We start from the raw sequence: 19,961 nt of genomic DNA, 5'->3' as shown, positions 1-19,961 counted from the left end.
CCAGAACTTGCACTCTGGCATTCTAGATTTAGGCAGTTATATTCTTAGACACTAAGTTGTAATTTTATAACAAAGTATGTGAATTAAAAGTTACTTTATTAGATGTATGAATATGTGAATTAAAAGTTACTTTATTAAAAGTGTTGAATATAAATTATGAAAAAACAATTTTTCATTATGTATGGTTTATGCTTTTCATTCATATGATATATGCTTGTGGATAAAAACCAATGCCTTCTCTATCCCTAATCCCACTCTCTAGTGACATTTTTAACCTTTCTGTCTTCTGTCCTTTTAGGGCTGCACTCTCGGCATATGGAGGTTCCCAGGCTGGGGGTCTAATCGGAGCTTTTGCTGCCCGCCTGTGCCACAGCCACAGCAACGCCAGATCCGAGCTGCATCTGCGACCTACACCACGCAATGCCGAATCCTTAACCTACTGAAAGAGGCCAGGGTTAGAACCTGAAACCTCATGGTTCCTAGTCAGATTCGTTTCTGCTGCGCCACAACGGAAACTCCTTAACCATTTTATTTCTACTTCTCATTGGTAATATTTTAACTTCTTTAGATAATATGATTTTACTATCTCTTCTTCATTTACCCATATTTATCATTGATTCTCCAGTATAAAGAAGGGAAAGGATAGTTTATCCCACACATCCCACCCTTCCATTTTCTTTTTGTCCCTTCTCTCCCCAGACTTTTGGGATTAGATAATTTTTAGTTTTTTCTTTTGGTTTCCTGTACTTGTAAAATTTTGTTCTTTTGGAGTTCCCGTTGTGGCTTAGTGGTTAACGAATCCGACTAGGAACCATGAGGTTGCGGTTCGATCCCTGGCCTTGCTCAGTGGGTTAAGAATCCGGCATTGCTGTGAGCTGTGGTGTAGGTTGCAGACGCAGCACAGATCCAATGTTGCTGTGGCCCTGGCATAGGCCGGCGGCTACAGCTCTGATTTGACCCCTAGCCTGGGAACCTCCATGTGCCGTGGGAGCAGCCCAAGAAATGGCAAAAGAACAAAAGAAAAAAAAAAGTTGTTCTTTTAATTTTAGATTATGTATCTCGATTTTCCACCATGTAAGATAAAAATACTAAATAAAACCTTTTATTCTCTTACCTTCAGACATATCAGCTTTGCTTTGCTTTTCTTTTTAACATTATATATGTCAATACCATTTGCATTCTGTCCTGTAACCATAAATCGTCTCCCTTTCTTTGTCTTGAGTTTATTTTTGTTCATTCTTGTTACTGTTTAATGTAGCACTAAGTAACGTGTTACATTTCCTTCCCTATGAGTCCAGAAATTCATTAACTTATTCCAAAGGTATTCCCTGAGTGAGTGCCTACTCTGTGCTAGGCAATATTCTAGGCGTTAGGAGCACAGGGAATAAAACAGACAAAAATCTCTGGACAGTGCATACATTCTAGTGGGTGTTAACAATGAATAAGCAGATACAGAGTCCCTGGTATATAAAAAGAGAATTAGGTGTTAAGGGAGTACATATATTGTACTTGATATTTGATATATATTTATATACAAATACTTGATATTTGTATATATTGCAAGATGAAACAATTGATGTTTCTTTGTTGAAATTAAATGTAGCAACCTTGCCAATAAACTTACTTAGGAATTCTAGTAGTTTGTTTGTACATTCTGTTGGATTTTCTTTTTTCTTTTCTTCTTTTTTTTAATGGCCACACCCACGACATATGGAAGTTCCCAGGCCAGGGATCAAATCTGCACCTTGGCAGTGACAAAAACTGCTGCAGTCAGATTCTTAACCCACCATGCCACAGCAGGAACTCCTCTTTTGGATTTTCTACTAAAGCAATTACGTATTCTATGAATAATTACAGTTGAATTTCTTACATTCCACTCCTTGTACTTTTAATTTCTTTATGTTCCCTCATTGCACTGATCAGAACCTGGTATACAGTACTGGGTAGAATTGATGATAACAAAAATCCTTGCCTCATTCCTGATCTTATCAGAGTTTATCAGATTAAACAAGTCCCTCTCTCTTCTTGGTAATGAAATAATTTTAAAATTATGAACGGAAATTAAATTTTATAAAAAGATTTTTCTGCATCTATTGAAATGATTATTTGGTTTTTATCTTTTAAGTCAGTTAGGTGATAAATTACACTTACTAGATGTTTTTTGAATAGTCAACCAGCCTTACATTCTGGAATAAATTCAGTTTGATCAATAGCCGTCATGATTGAGTGGAGTTTATTGAATATATTGTTGGATTATGTTTGTTAATGTTTTGTTCAAAAACTTCACATCTGAATTTTTGAGACAGATTGGCCTATAAGTTTCCTTTCTTATAATGCCCTTATCAGGGTTTCTGTTAACATAACTGAGGCTGGATTGCAGTTTGGGCAAGGCCTCCATCTACCCCTGATTTACTTCTACTCCTAGAATGTACTTTTATAGGTGTTCCAATTGGAAGACTGTGGTATGCCCTGGAACCTCTTCTTCTGGTGGTTCTTGAGCTCTTAATTCTTCACTCCTCAGCAAATTGGAAATGCCAAAAACTCATGCTGTTTAACATGTGCCTCTGTACTGTTTCTTGTACTTCCTGTGAGTTTACAGTTTTAGAGAGTTGATTAGATTTTGTTTTGATGGGTTTTTCCCCTCCAAGGAATACTTCATTGATTATCTGTCTTTTTGTGATGACTGTAGCCATTGATGATCATTGCCTGGGATTATTAATTCATTAAGGGTTGCAAAATGCTGATTCTGTCATCCATTCTTCGTTTATCAACTGTAACATTTCTATGAAGAAAAATTTTATCAGTGCTATTAATTAGGAAAGGTAGGGTAATATCATTTATGAAAAAAATATTGAGCTGTTAGGAAGATTAAGCCAAACTTCAGCCATAAGTAACATTACCAAAATGGATGACTTCCCCTATTATTATTATTATTATTGTTGTTGTTGTTGTTGTTGCCACACTCACGGTGTGTGGAAATTCCTAGGCCAGGGATCAGACCTAAGCCACAGCAGTGAAGATGCCAAATCCTTAACTACTAGGCCTCCAGGGAACTCCACTTCACCTATTTGATTGACCGTTTTTTGTTTTTTAAAGAATAACATTAAGTTAATGTATGTAACAATGGAAAAATAAAAACCATAATTTAAGGAGAGTTGTTGAGGTAGTTGAATGATGGTAGATCTTGGAAGTCCAGAGATCAGAGTTTTGTTCCTGGCTCTGTTAATTAATACTTATGTGACCTTATCTAAATTTCTTAACTTTTTGACACCTCATGTTGCATTTGGAAAGTAAATGTGGCATATGTATGTTCCCCATGCCACAGCTGAACTCTCAGAGCCACAGTAGTGACAATGCTGGATCCTTAACCCACTGAGCCACCAGGGAACTCCAAGTTCTTTTAAGCTTTAAGCTTTATACATATGTGATTAGATTTACTATATATGCTTAGTTTAGATCACTTGTTTAAATGTAATTGTACTCCCCCCAAAAAATAAATAAATAAAAGAAAAAAAAGAAAAAAAAAAAAAAAGAAAAAGGAGTTCCCGTCGTGGCGCAGTGGTTAACGAATCTGACTAGGAACCATGAGGTTGCAGGTTCAGTCCATGCCCTTGCTCAGTGTGTTAACGATCTGGCGTTGCCATGAGCTGTGGTGTAGGTTGCAGACGCGGCTCAGATCCTGCGTTGCTTTGGCTCTGGCGTAGGCTGGTGGCTACAGCTCCAATTAGAGACCCCTAGCCTGGGAACTTACATATGCCGCGGGAGCGGCCCAAGAAATAGCAAAAAGACCAAAAAAAAAAAAAAATGTAATTGTACTCCAGACTCATAGAATCGTCCATTTTAATTTAACTACTCCTTTTTGATTTAGGACTCCAAACAAGTTTTGATGTCGTATTTTGCACATCTGCGTCCTGTATTTGCTGTATAATATGGGCACTGTGTTTGTGACAGTGTGCCTTACAGCTTCTTATAAATTAATGATTATGCCACTTTTTATTAATGTTGGGAACTGCTGACTGTACAGTCTCTCACATCAGAGCTCTGCAGTTCTTCTCGTGGATAACAGTACCAAAGCAGAGGGAAATCTACTTTTTAAATAACTTTTTTCAAGAAAAGGAAAAATGGCTTAATTCATCCAAGAATGAAATTCCTCATACTGGTTTTTCTGAACTACATTTTTGTGAATAAAAGTCCCTTACTCAGAGGGAATTTGGAAAAGGCACACAAAAGTCCCAGTGTCGAATATTTTAGCCATTAAAGCATAAATCAGCTTGCAGTTCTTCAGTGAGATAGTGTCTCAGAAGAAAAGAGACCTCTTTAGTAATGGTTTTTTTTATTTTTTCAATTGGCATGTTTTTTCATAGTCTTAATAAGGCACAAGGCTGATTTCCATCTCCACATTTCTAAAATAGATTATGGGGAGCTCCTGTTGTGGCGAAGTGGAAACCAATCCAACTAGGAACCGTGAGGTTGCAGGTTCAATCCCTGGCCTCGCTCAGTAGGTTAAGTATCTGGCGTTGCCATGAGTTGTGGTGTAGGTTGCAGACGCGGCTCAAATCTGGTGTTGCTGTGGCTATGGTGTAGGCCTGCGGCTACAGCTCCAATTGGACCCCCTAGCCTGCGAACCTCCATATGCCATGGGAGCAGCCCTAGAAAAGGCAAAAAGACAAAAGAAATAAAAATAAAAATGACCAAATAAAAAATAAAAAAGTAGAATTTAAAAATAAATACATAAATAAAATAAAATAGATTTAGGTCTAAGTGTCAGTCCATACATGTGATATTTTTGTTCTCTTCTTTCCACCAAGTCTTCCCTTCTTTTTTTTTCCTGGCATAAATACCCATATGTAACTGGTTGAACTGATTAAGATGATAGAATAAAATCCCTTGGAAACACTTTGAAACCTCTATTCATTTCTCTGCACCTGAAGGTAAATCAGAGATCATAAAACCCTACTTTCTCATTTTATTATTAACACAAAATGGAAATGGAGGGATTAAAACAACTTGGAGGTAGTATTAGGAATGAACATCAGTAAAGAACAAGAAAAAAAACACAGATAAATACTAGAAATAAGAAAGGGAGTAGGCCTAATCATAGACTAAGTATGTGAATACTATATAGTTTATGCTGATAAATTTGAAAATTTAGACTAAGAATATTCTAAGAGGAATTCTCATTGTGGCTCCACAGTAACGAACCAGACTAGTATCCATGATGATAATGGGTTCAATCCCTGGCCTTGCTTAGTGGGTTAAATATCCAGTGTTGCCATGAGCTGTGTCATAGGTTACAGAGGCTGCTCGGATCCTGAATTACTGTGGCGTAGGCTGGCGGCTACAGCTCCAATTCGAACCCCGGCCTGGGAATTTCCATAAGGCACATTTGCCCCTAACAAGAAAAAAAATATTCTAGGAAATAGGCATTTTTAAAATTAGCTAAAGTAGAAGTGTAAAAGTTGAATAGACCCCCCCAACAATAAAGAAAAAAGTTATTAAAATTTCAAAATTATCTCCCCAAAAAGAATGTGTATAGATGACTTCACAGGTCAGTTTTCTTTCACAACCTTGAAGAATAACTCTTATGTTATTTAACTATACCAGAGCATATGGGGGTGGGGGACAGGTTCCAATTTTTTTTTTTTCCCTTTTTTAGGGCTACACCTGAGGCATGTGGAAGTTCCCAGGCTAAGGGTCAAATCAGTGCTGCAGCTGCCAGCCTGCACAGCAGCCGCAGCAACACCAGATTCAAGCCATGTCTGCAACCTACACCGCAGCTCACAGCAATGCTGGATCCTTAACCCACTAAGTGAGGCCGGGGATCTAACCTGCATCCTCATGGATGCTAGTCGGGTTAATTACCACTGAGCCACAATGGGAACTCCCCAGATTTTCTTAATGGCATTAATAAAGGCCTGATAAGGTTGCCTAACAAGGATAGCATAAAAACAAAAAATCATAGACCAACTCCACTGAAGAATATAGATGAAAAAGTAGGCAGAAGAATAGAACAAATAGGATCTAAAGATACATATACTAAAGATCAAATAGGGTTTAACTCAGGAATCCACAAGTGATTCAGTATTAGGCCTTTTTTTTTTTTTTGTCTTTTTGCCATTTTGGGGGCCGCTCCCATGGCATATGGAGCTTCCCAGGCTAGGGGTTGAATCGGAGCTGAAGCTGCCAGCCTACACCAGAGCCACAGCAATGCAGGATCCGAGCCGCATCTGCAGCCTACACCACAGCTCACGGCAACGCCAGATCGTTAACCCACTGAGCGAGGGCAGGGATCGAACCCACAACCTCATGGTTCATAGTCGGATTCATTAACCACTGCGCCACAATGGCAACTCCTCTATTAGGAAATTTGATATCATTCATCACATTGATAGGCCTAGGAAGAAAAGGACTTTATCAATTGCAGTGAAAGCAAAGTTGAAGGAGTTGAAATAGTTCTTGATTTCAAAACTTAATACAAAGCTCTATTAATCAAAACATTGTAGTATTGGCATAAGGACAGACATATAGAGCAATAGAATTGAGAGTAGAGAAATAAACCTAAACGTCTATGTCCAGTTGATTTCTGATAAGAATACCAAGACCATTCAATGGAGAAAGAATAGTATCTTCAGCAAATGGTGATGGGACAGCTGGATTTCCACATGGAAAAAAAAAAAAATGAAACTGGACCATATACAAAAATTAATTCAAAATGGATCAGCAACCTAAATATAAGAGTAAAAACCATAAAACTCTTAGAAGAAAACAGGGGTAAATCTTCATGCCCTTCTTAGGACACTAAAAGCATGAGCAAAAAAGAAAAAAATAGATGAAATAGATTTCATTGAAATTAAAAACTTTTTGTGCATCAAAGGATGTTATCAAGGAACTGAAAAGATAGCTATAGTCTGGGGAAAAAATATTTGGAAATCTTAAGAATCTAGTATCCAGAATACATGAAAGAACTTAATTTTAAAATGGCCAAAGGACTTGATTAGAAATTTCTCCAAAGAAGATATACAAATGACCAACAAGTACATGAAAAGATACACAGCATCATTAGTCATTAAGGAAATACACATCAAAAACACAGTGGAATACCCACTTTGATGCCTATACTGAAAAACAAAAAACAAAAAGGAAAACAAGTGTTGAGGAAGAAACTAGAACCTTCTTATATTGCCGGTGGGAATGGAAAATGGTTCAGCTTCTGTGAAAGATAATTCAGTGGCTTCTCAAAAAGCAAAACATAGAATTACCATATGACTCAGCACTTCCACTGCTAGGTATACACTCAAAAGAATCAAAAACAGGTACTCAGATAAATACATGTACACTCATGTCTGTAGCACCACTATTCACAATAACCAAAAGGTGGAAACAGCCTAGATGCCCTTCAATGAAGGCTGGAACAAACTATGGAAATACATATTACTCAGCTGTAAAAAGCAATAAAGTACTCATACATACTGCAATGTGGTGATCTCAAAAACAGTATGCTAATAAGTCAGACACAGAAAGTCACATCATATGATTCCATTTATATGAAATATCCGAAATAGGTAAATCCATTTAGGCAGAGTGCAGGTTATTGATTGTTAGGGGCTGCGGGGAGGGGTAATGGGAAGCAAATACTTAATAGGTACCCTCTTTTGGGGTAAATAAAATATTTTGGAACTAGATAAAAGTGGTGATTGTACAACATTGTGAATATACTGCCACTGTGTTATTCACTTTAAAATCATTCATTTTATATGATGTTGATTATATCTAAATAAAAAAGAAGCATTAAAATATTATTCAATTCTGGGAGTTCCTGTTGTGGCTCAGTGGTAATGAACCCGACTGGTAACCATGAGAATGCAGGTCAACACTGATTTAGAAATGTAATAAATAGCTTTCAATAAGGAACTAAATAAAAACTGTAAATGTGGGAAATCCAGACATTTTCTTTTTTCTTTTTATAGCCACACCTGTGGCATATGGAAGTTCCCAGAATAGGGGTCAAAACAGAACTGCAGCTGCCAGCCTGCACCACAGCCATGGTAACACCGGATCTGAGCTGCATTTACGACCTACACCACAGCTTGCTGCAGTGCCGGATCCTTAACCCACTGAGTAAGGCCAGGGATTAAATCCGCATCCTCATGGACACTTAGTTGGGTTATTAAGATGCTGAGCCACAACAGGAACTCCCCAGACAACATTTTCTTTTTCATTTCTGCAGATGATGTCTATCTGAAAAGCCCAAGAGAATCAACCAAAAAACTGCTTCAAATGATAGAAATTTTTAGCATTTTGGCTTTTATAAGATGGACTAAAATCAGTAATTAGTTTAGTTGGGAAATATTATAGGTCTTCTGATCCTGGCAGAATGTGGATTAGGCTAACATAGAAATACTCCCAATACAGATATCTAGAAATGCTAATTACATTTTCAAATAAACTTTTTCTCTTAAATCATAGCTGAGCTTTCAATAAAGACACATCTCTCCAGTTACCAGAAATTGAGAGAATTTGAGAACAAGGCAAAAATCATGCTAGCTGATGGAGCAGCCGAAAAGGTTAGAGCCTTTGGTTTTAACATTCATTTTGAAGGTCCTAGACTTATAAAAAGCAGAGGATTAGGACTGTGAACCCAGCATGGAACCAGAACCTTCACTGGGCTCTACAATCAGTGAAATAGAGAACAAGAAGGAAAAGCTAAAATAAAAAAAAAATAAAATTAAAAAAAGGCAAAAAAACGGAGCTTGCCTTTACTCACCTTGGGTGAGGAAGGAAGTCTCCCAGGAAAAACTGAAACCATGGATTAGACTTCATACACTATAACCTGCATTTGTAAGAATCTTAAATTAATATATAGTAGGTCAACTTGAAATAATAGACTATAGAGTAGACTATAATATGTGTATGTATAAAATTATTAGAGACAGGGAGTTCCCATCATGGCTCAGTGGTTAACGAATCCAACTAGAAACCATGAGGTTGCAGGTTCGGTCCCTGCCCTTGCTCAGTGGGTTAACGATCCGGAGTTGCTGTGAGCTGTGGTGTAGGTTGCAGATGGGGCTCGGATCCCTCATTGCTGTGGCTCTGGTGTAGGCCGGCGGCTACGATTCCAATTCAACCCTTAGCCTGGGTACCTCCATATGCCGTGGGAGCGGCCCAAGAAATGGCAGAAAGACCAAAAAAAAAAAAAAATCAGAGACATAAAAAATGAATTCAAACCATAAGAAAAAAATTAAACTGGGAAAAAATGGGCAGATTTGACCAAAAAAAATCAAATCTGAGCTTCTAAAAATGAAAAATACTGCTATTGAAATTGAACATAGTAGATAGATTGAATAGTGGATTTGACCTACCTGGAAAGGCAAACTGGAAGATAAATTTGATGATGTTACCCAGGACGAAGCACAGGTGATAAAGAAAAATATGTAAAAGAGGTGAGGAAACATGGATGAACAAATTTGAAAGTCCAGGGAATTCCTGCTGTGGCTCAGCAGATTAAAACCCAAGATAGTGTCCATGAAGATGTGGGTTTGATCCCTGGCCTCACCCAGTGGGTTGAGGATCCAGCATTGCCACAAGCTCCAGCATAGTTCACAGGTGTGGCTCGGATCTGGCATTGCCATGGCTGTGGTGTAGGCTGGCAGCTGCACCTCTTGTTCGACCCCTATTCTGGGAACTTTCATATGCTGCAGGTGCAGCCACTTAAAAAAAAATTATCCATCAAAATAAAGTGAAAAGACAACCCAAAGAATAGCAGAAAATATTTGAAGGTCATATATCTAAAGTTTTTTTATTCAGAATATATAACAACCCTTATAATTCAGTAATTTAAAGACTAAAACCCAATTTTAAAAATGAGCAAAGTATTTGACTGGATATTTTCCAAAGAAGATAAACAAATAGCCAACTAGTATGTGAAAAGATAGATGCCCAGCATCATGACTCATTAGGGATATGCAAAACAAAATCAAGAGATACCACTTCACACCTATTAGAGTGGTATAATTAAAAAAAAGGAAAAAGAAAAATAAGAGTTCTCATTGTGGCTCAGTGGGTTAAGAATCCAACTAGTATCCCTGAGGATGCAGGTTTGATCCCTGGCCTCACTCAGGTTAAGTATCTGGTGCTGCCACAAGCTCCAGTGTAAGTCACAGATGCGGGTCAGATCTGGCGTTGCTGTGGTTGTGGCGTAGGCTGGCAGCTATAGCTCCAATTTGACTCCTCTCCTGGGAACTTCCATATGCTGTGAGTGTGGCCATAAAAAGAAAAAGGAAAAATGAAGTGCTGATGAGCATATGGAGGAACTGGAATTGTTTCGATAGGAATGTAAATTGGTACAACACTGTGGAAAACAATTGTCAGTTCTTCACAAAGCTAAACGTAATTACTCCCATATGACCCAGCAGTTCTACTCTTAGGCATATACCTAAAGGAATTGAAAGCAGGGGCTCAAGTAGATATTTATATATCAGCATTCATTGAACCATTGTTTATAATAACCCAAGTGTCTTCAGCAGATGAATGGATGAACAAAATGTGGTATATAGATACAATGGAATATTGGTCCATCATGAAATAGAATGAAGTTTTGATACATGCTCCAATGTGGGTGATCCTTGAAAACATACTAAGTGAAATAATCTATATAGGAAAGGACAAATATTGTATGATTCCACTTATATGATATATCTAGAATAGGCAATTTCATAGAGATTACCAGGAGCTGAGAGAAAGGAGACCTTGGGATTCATTGCTTAATAGTTTCAGAGTTTGTTTGCAATGAAGAAAAAGTTCAGGAAATAGGTAGAGGTAATAATTATACAATATTACGAATATAATTAATACCACTGAATTATATATTTAATGGTTTAAGTGGTAAGTTTTATATGTATTTTATCACAGTTTTTAAAAATTAATGTTTATACCAAAAATGATTCAAGGGTACACTTAGAGTGAATTATAAGGTACATAAATTATATCTCAATAAATCTAAAGAAAAGTAGTCTTTCTCAAACACATGAATGAAACTGCAAATATCAAAAACTAAGAAAATCATGAAAGCAACCAGAGAGGAAAAGAAAAATTATACACAAATAAAAATATAGTGAATTACACACCTATTAGAATCACTGAAATCCAGAATCCTGACAATACCAAATGCTGGTAAGATTGTGAAGAAAGCAAAACTCTCATTCATTGCTGGTATGAATGCAAAATAGACAGCCAGTTCAGAAGACTAGAATATTTCTTTAAAAACTAAGCACGCTGTAACCAAACGACCCAGCAATCACACTCAAACCAAATGAGTTGAAAACGTATGTCCACACAAAAACCTTCACACTGATGTTTATAGCAATTCTATTAATAATTGCCAAAATCTGGAAGCAGGGAAAGTGTCAGTAGATAAATGGAAAAATAAACTGATATGTCAAGACAATGGGATATTTTTTAGTGCTAAAACTGAATGAGCAATCAAGCTATGAAAAAATACAGGGATCTAGTCACTTGTGAGAGAACATAGTGGAGGGTAATGTGAGGAAAAAAATATATATGTATGTATGTATGACTGGGTCACTTTGCTGTACAGCAGAAATTGACAATATTGTAAATCAACTATAATAGAAAAAATAAAGATTTTTAAAAAAAAAAGGGGGGGGGTCCTTAAATGTGTATTATTAAATGAGAAAAGCAAATCTGGAAGGGTTACATGTTGTATGATTCCAACTCTGTGACAGTTGTGGAGAAGGCAAACTGTGGAGGCAGTAAAATGATCAGTGTTTGCCAGAAGTTAGGGGAGAGGAAGAGATGATGGGTGAAGCACAGGATCTTTAAGACAGTGAAATTCTTCTGTATGGTACTACAGTGATGGATACATGTCATTATAAATCTGTCAAAACCCATAGAATTTATAACACCAAAAGTAAACCCTTATTTAGTAAACTATGGATAAACAAATGTACCACTCTGGTGTGGAATCTAGATGGTGGGGGAACCTAGGGAAGGCAGAGGGTGTATGGGAACTCTGTGTACTTTCTGCTCAGTCTTTATATGAACCTAAAACTGCTCTAAAAAGTAAAGTCTATCAAAAAAATATATATATACACATATATATACATAAATAATGGGCAAAACCAGTTCATGGTATAACAACAATTATTAAATACTTTATATTACTCTAGAAAGAAATGTACAAGAGTGTATTTTAAGGCTACCACAAAACTTCAGAGACATAAAAAACTTGAATAAATAGTATTAGATTAACGAACCCGACTAGCATCCATGAGGATGCCAGTTGGATCCCTGGCCTCACTCAGTGAATTAAGGATCCAGCATTGCTGTGAGCTATGGTATAGGCTGCAGACACGGCTCGGATCTGGCATTGCTGTGGCTGGGGTGTAGGCCGCCAGCTACAGCTCCAATTCGACCCCCAGCCTGGGAACTCCATGTGCCACCCTAGAAGACAAAAAAAAATAGTGTTAGATGGAATGGGTCAGTATTATGTCAGGTTTTCTCAAATTAACCAGTGAATTTAAGGTAATCTTAATTAAAATTCCAATGGTTTTATTGGGCAGAAACTGAACAAAATTATTTCAAAGTTGATTCCAAAGAATAAATGTGGGAAATAACCAGGAAAATTTTGTGGAATAAAAATTAGTGCAAGTGGTCATGCCCCAAACAGATGCTAAAATATATTCTTAAACTGCAGTGATCAAAATAGCATTTATCAAAATAGAAATATCAGTAGAACAAAAAGAAAGTCCAGGGTAACGTAATTTTTAAAAAATAAAAATTTAGCATTGAGTCAGTGTTCAAGGATAGAGAATAAATTTAAAAAGTAACAAATTTTTAAAAATCGACAGTATATATGGCAAGGTGCCCAGAATGAGATGTCAGAATTTCTTAAAATATCAGAACTGAAATTTTACTATTTCCCAGTACTTTTTTTTGTACTCATTGAACCAGTAAATTAAGAATGTATTATTAATGCCACGGGTGTGACCAAAAAAGACAATGTGTAATATTGGGCTTTGAAAAAAGCCAAATTTCAACAGAACATGAAAGAATACTTTCTAAAGCTGAATCAACCAAAGAATTAATTGAAAGTCCATTCAACACTTCCCATACAAAGGTAAAACTTGAATCATATTACTACTTGCCAAAAAAAAAAAAAAAAAAAAGGCTTGATTAGTTCTCCATTGCCTCATTCCAGTGTTCAGATTCCCAGCTGCATATGCTTCTTATTCTACCCAGGAGGAATACTTGCTGATATATAGTTATTCTGTTCCACACCTGTAGCTTTTGTTAAATTATACCTACCTAAAATTTCCCGACCTTTCCATTTCTACTTCAAATTCTACACATCCTTTTGGAGTTCCCATTGTGGCTCAGTGGTTAATGAATCCAACTAGGAACCATGAGGTTTTGAGTTCGATCCCTAGCTTTGCTCAGGTGTTGCCGTGAGCTGTGGTGTAGGTCGCAGACCCAGACGTGGCTCGGATCCCACGTGGCTGTGGCTGTGGCTGTGGCGTAGGCCGGCGACCTGCAGCTCCGATTCAACCCCTAGCCTGGGAACCTCCATATGTCGAGGGAGCGGCCCTAGAAAAGGCAAAAAGACAAAACAAAACAAAAAAACAAATTCTACACATCTTTTAAAGCTCAGATGTACTACTTTAAAATTCATTTTAGTTTTCTGTCCTCCCCTGTTTTTTCCATAACAGGAATACGTGATCTCTTCAGCTCTTAAGTAACTGTTATTTTTATTTGTGCCTTTTTCAGTATACACACACACACTTTGTTTTAGGATTTTTTTCATGTCTAGAGATATAGTAACTGTGTTTAGTACAGGCTATTATGCCTCAGGTCCAGTAGATTCAGGTAACATTTGGTGTTTAGCATGTACTTTTTCACCTACTCCTCTGTAACAATTCTTTGAGACATTTATTCCAAATCTCATTCATATGAGGATGATGAGCATAAGTAAAGTCACATTACCTTAACTCTTCAAAAATGGCTATGAGTTTCTTTAGTGCAAGAATTTTAATACTCAATTTTCTACCATGTAATACCAACCATATGTATTAGCTGCTTAGTAATCATAGCAATAGCCCTAACTTTTCTCTTCTTTCTACAGTACCTTGGCCATGTAGAAGTTGATGAATCAAGAGGAATGCACATCTGTGAAGATGCTGTAAAAAGATTAAAAGCTGTATGTATTTGATAGTTGCCAGTGTTGATCTATATGCTATAAATATTTTCTCAAAAGATAGTGCTCAGTAAATTTTGGTGACCCCCTATCCAGTAAGAACAATGTTTCTCTTACGGCAGAAGATGTAGGCTCACTAATAAAGAGCATCTCATGTTGTCCATCCAAAGATATAGGTTTAAAAGACAAAAATTTAGGCCTGCTATGATCTAAAAGATACTTTGAATTTAGAACCCATAGTAAACAAATGGTATGAGTTCTTATAGATGAATAGTATTCTAAAACCAGGATAAAACTGTTATAGTTAGTGTCTTAACCTAACTGTGATAATTTGGTTATAAATTACTGATTTTAAGTCCACTCTAAGAAATAGCTTTCCAGGAAAAAGTAGAAAATAGACATATCTGTGTTGATGGCTGGTAAGATTTGTATTTTGTGAAGACTTATCATGACTGCTATTCCCCAATTTCCTTTCCACACCCCTGTAACATAAAAAATATGTTCCTCTGTCTTTTGCACAAACTTCAGCATACTTGAAATGGAGAATTCTTTTGCAGAATGAATGTTTACTTTGCCAATTATGTCATAGTACACCTCCAGGCACATGCCAAGGAGAGGATGATGGGTTCAGATTAAAGTGTTAAATTCATGTTTTGGATAGGTTTGAAGAATATTTCATAAACTCTGACAGCCCTCTTCACAGTCTTCCTTCTCTCCAGTGTGTGGCCTTTTCCCCCTTTCTGTGAAAGCTTTAAAAGCTTTAAGCATTACTGCTGCATGCCCTTGCCCCAAACAGCATTAAATACATGTTGCTTTGGGTTTGCTGGTATAGTGGGCTGCCACAGGTTTGGCTACTAATGACTGCTTTTTTTTTTTTTTTTTCCCCTCAATTTGCTTCATAATCAAAACTTTTCTGCTTCTTGGTACATTCTATATGACCTCTTATATAAGTCCTCAATATAAAAGATACAAAATAAAGGAAATAACCAACTCAGAGAAGTGGATTATATTTTTGAATGAATGTCTGAATCTGTTATAGAAGGGAAAGGAGGTAAAAAAATAACTGAGTATAGTATACAAAAAACTAAAAAAAAAAAAATAATGTATAGACACATGTACATACATATACCCTTTACCTCAGATTTGGGTCATTTAAATTCTTAAATGATTGAAGCCCTTCTTAGTCTATTTGTACTCTCCTTTTAATCATCATTAATATTAAAGGAACTTTTTAATTTATAGACTAGCCATGTCTACCTGAAGTATTCCCCAGTTACATACAGCCTCAGATAATATAATTTTCCTAGAAATTTAAATTCAGTCTCTTCTTTAACAAAATAATTCTAAGTTCACTAGGAATATAAGATTATATAAGAACATTTTTTAAAGTAATACAATGATTTGCCCAACTAGTCATTAAAGAATATTTTAAACATAATACTAATGGGAGTTCCCGTCGTGGCGCAGTGGTTAACCAATCTGACTAGGAACCATAAGGTTGCAGGTTCGGTCCCTGCCCTTGCTCAGTGGGTTAACAATCTGGCGTTGCCGTGAGCTGTGGTGTAGGTTGCAGACGCGGCTCGGATCCTGCGTTGCTGTGGCTCTGGCGTAGGCTGGTGGCTACGGCTCCGATTCAACCCCTAGCCTGGGAACCTCCATATGCCGCGGGAGCGGCCCAAGAAATAGCAAAAAAAGACAAAAAACATAATACTAATGACTGAAAACATTAGATGAATCAATGAATAGAATAGATCGACCTGAAACAAACTTTAGTTGTTAAAATCTTAAAGCATACATAAGTGAACATTCAGAAGGTCGCTGTGGAATGAGCCTTTAGAAGTCTTTTAATTCAGGGTATGGCTTCATGTTTATTCTTTAAATAAGGAAAAGCTAGGGATGGTTTCAGTTGGCCCAGAAGATAATTAAGAAGTGGTATTTAGTTGCTTAATGAGCAGTCTTCTTAACTGTCTGGTTTTCCTTTATCCTACTTTTTATGAGAAACATCTGTTTACCATCTTTATAGTTCGTTATACAAAATACAAATAAAAATAGTACATGAAAATCTCTTGCAACCCCAGAGATAGCCCCTATTCACTGTTTAATTGGGGGGGGGGGGGTTATGGCTTTACTCTCAACATGGAAGTTCCTGGTCCAGGGATTGAATCTGAGCTATAGCTGTGACCTATACCACAGTTGTGGCAACCCTGGATCCTTTAACCCACTGCGCCGGGGCCAGGGATGGAACCTGCACCTCCACAGTGACCTGAGCTGCTACAATTGGATTCTTAACCTACTGCATCACAGCAGAAACTCCATCACTGTCTGTAGTGTTTATATTGATTCTTTAATTGAGTGAATTTTTTTTTTAATTTTTGCTTTTTTTAGGGCCGCACTGAGGCATATGGAAGTTCCCAGGCTAGGGGTGGAATCGGAGCTACACCTGCTGGCCCACACCACAGCCACAGCGATGCCAGATCCAAGCCATGTCTGCAACCTACACCACAGCTCTTGGCAATGCTGGATCCTTAACCCACTGAGCAGGGCCAGGGATCAAACCTGCATCCTCATGAATACCAGTCAGGTTTGTTTCCACTGAGACACGATGGGAACTCCTTCTTGTGGTCTTTTTGACTGAAATGAAATTTTATATATATTGATTGCTTTTCTGGACATACTTAAATTTTTGCACTTTGAGGGGAAATTGACCACCTCTGAACTTTTTTTTTTTTTGTCTTTTGTCTTTTTAGGGCCACACCCTCAGCATATGGAGGTTCCCAGGCTAGGGGTTGAGTCAGAACTGTAGCCACTGGCCTACACCACAGCTACAGCCATGTCAGATCCCAGCCAAGTCTTCGACCTACACCACTGCTCACGGCAATGCTGGATCCTTAACCCACTGAGCGAGGCCGGGGATCAAACCTGCAACCTCATGGTTCCTAGTCGAATTCGTTTCCACTGCACCACGATGGGGACTCCCCATCTCTGAACTTTTGATTCAGGAAGTTCTTTTGAAATTTTTCAGACTAACCCTAGCCAAGAGATTTGGAGCAAGTGTTCCATAATAATTTTGCATAGGTAAACACATACTTTTAAAAATGAGATTGAATTTTTGGGAGGCTAGTGCCAGTCTCCTATTTATTATACTCAATGAAACTTCTATGAAAACCCTTTCTAATGCTGTATGAAGAAGCTATGTTTGTTTATTCTTATATATAGATCTTTCTCTTAGAATTTCAAATCAATGAAAGCAAAAGTATGCATGCCTTCAGATTAAAAAATAGCATATCTGAAGCAAGTTTGAATGCCAAAAAAGGTTTAAAATTTAAAGAACTATATAGTTTATATGTGCTAGTTAAGTACAGAAACAAACATCTTAAACCTGTCACTTAAATGATCTTTGAACTAAAAATGTAAAATTCTAGTATTTTTTTTTAATTTATACGGGATTGAGAAAGCAGAATAATTCGCAAGTCTTATTTTTTTTCCTCAAAGTAGTCCCTTACAATTTAGGATTACTTTAAGTTCAGTTAGAATGTATCAGCATACTTAATATTCTCAAATGAAAAGGTATTATTACTAAACAACACATACGTCTCAGAGAATTTTTTTTTTTTACTTTATATGCATAAAATTTGTTATAGCTATTTTCAATTCATTTACTTTGTGGCATAATTTTATGAATTAGCCACTTAAGGACTTAGATTGTTGCCCATTTTCAGTGCCTTTATGGTTGCATGGTGAGGAGTACTGACATTTATCATTCTCTTTTATAAAAAGTGTATCGGGCCTTTGGTTATCTTGCTTGACACTGGTCCAAGATGTCTTTCTTTTTAAAAGGTCTTTTCTTCCCATTGTTTCTGTAATTGTCTTGCCATCTCTGTCTTGGTTTTAGACTAGTTCATTATACAATCAGTTTCTAATATGTTGGTTTTTTTATTCACTATTCGATATTTGTTTAATATATGTTCTTGTTTTAGCAGGTAAAAGAATCATAACAAAATTTTTTCTTTTAAAAAAATTAATGTTATTCTCTAACCTAATAACTGTCTTTTTTATGCATCTTGCACATCAACTTTTTTTTCATTAACAGCTGAGATCTTTTGTAAAAGAAAGCAAAACTCCATGTTTAACTAGAGCTTTCCTGGGAGCTAAGTTAATTATTAACAGATCTCCTTCCCTTACCTCCATGTCTCTAAACAATGGTGAATCTTTTAACTTTGGCTGCATCTTTAAAAATTGGTGGTTAGGTAGAAGTCTAACAAAACTAGGCTCACCAAACTTGGCAGCAGAAATAAGCTTAGTCTACCCCAATTACTTTATTATATTTCTACCTTAAGTTCGAAACATTTTTTTTGGAAACATTCGATGCTGTTTGTGATTTTCAAAACCTAGAAAGAAAACAAATTATTCAGTGTTTCAGAGTATTGAATGAGTTTATAAAATATCTGAGGGAGTCAAATTTCTATAGTTATCTCTTTCTAGACATTTATTCAATATTAAAAATGGATTATAGGAGTTTCCTTCGTGGCTCAGCAGTTAACCAACCGACTAGGATCCATGAGGATGCAGGTTCAATCCCTGGCCTTGCTCAGAGATCAAGGATCTGACGTTGCCATGAGCTGTGGTGTAGGCTGCATATGTGGCTTGGATCCCAGGTTGCTGTGGCTGTGGGGTAGGCCAGCGGCTGCAGCTCTAATTTGATCCCTAGCCTGAGAACCTCCATATGCTGCCAGTGCAGCCCCAAAAAGAAAAAAAAAAAAAAAGGATTATAAAAGGTAAAGTCTTAAAGTATTGTTCAACCAATAGGAAGTGTTAAAGTTAAGCTAGCGTGGGTGAGTTAGAACTCATCTACTTTGCATAAGTTCTTCAGATATTAAATGGTGGTCAGTTTTCAAAGTTCGTATATGCTTACAAATTGGTGCTGGGACCATAAATAGTTGTCTCTCTTACCTACATAGTTTCAGAATTGTATGCTTATTAACTGGCAATGCAAATTTCTTTATTCTAAAACAGCATTTAAAAAGAAAACCATTCAGTTGCTCAAATCTCAGTTGTGGTTCACAGGTGTGATTTGGTTCTTAGATGTATTTGTTTTCTCAGCTCCAGTGAAAGCATTGGCCTTGTGTTCCTTTTTTTTTTTTCTTTTTCGTTTTCCTCTTTTTTGGCTGCCCAGTGGTATGTGGAGTTCCCAGGCCAGGGATCAGATCCAAGCCACAGTTGCAAACCTGCACTGCATCTTAACCTACTCTCCCGGGCCAGGGATGGAACCTGCGTTCCAGCACTCCAGAGATGCTGCCAAACCCATTGATCCACACAATGAGATTTATTCTGTGTTTCGAATAGAACATATCTATTATTTCCTCATGATTATTGTGAAATTGGTCAACACACACATACATACAAATCAATCCTTACACATAAATAAGGATTCTCTAAGTGACATTTTAGCCTCAACAAGAAAAAAGTCTGACAAGGACCCTTCCTGCTCACTACTAATTTAATTTTATATGTGGCATTTTTTAATGTTACTATGTGGTCATTTGAATGTGGACTGTTTTTTTAATTAGTGACTTCCACATATTTGACCACTGATTTCAAATTGAAAATATATGTGGAACCAATCTATTTACCATCATTCACTATTAGGAAATTTTAAATGCAAATCCCATCAAACCAGTATGTCCTAATCTTTTTTTCTGCTGCCAAATTTGAATAATCTCTGTTTTAAAGTAAATAGAGAATACTGAACTAA

The 19,961-nt window shown here is 36.9% G+C and overlaps 1 protein-coding gene across 9 annotated transcripts in view; it reads left to right on the top strand.

Moving 5' to 3' along the window:
- Positions 1–19,961, top strand: part of NUMB (NUMB endocytic adaptor protein) — a 181,877-nt gene that overhangs the window by 125,929 nt on the left and 35,987 nt on the right. For 8 of the 9 annotated variants that reach the window (XM_047797733.1, XM_047797741.1, XM_047797735.1 and 5 more), the window contains one exon: positions 14,138–14,212. In XM_047797733.1, the coding sequence (XP_047653689.1) occupies positions 14,138–14,212 (75 nt within the window). Of the gene's footprint in view, positions 1–8,466; positions 8,565–14,137; positions 14,213–19,961 lie in introns of all 9 variants that reach the window. The other variant, XM_047797738.1, reaches the window with a different exon arrangement.

Source organism: Phacochoerus africanus, chromosome 9, assembly GCF_016906955.1.
Source record: "Phacochoerus africanus isolate WHEZ1 chromosome 9, ROS_Pafr_v1, whole genome shotgun sequence".
In the NCBI taxonomy this organism is placed as follows: Eukaryota; Metazoa; Chordata; class Mammalia; order Artiodactyla; family Suidae; genus Phacochoerus; species Phacochoerus africanus.
This window is presented reverse-complemented; position numbering and strand designations above follow the sequence as displayed.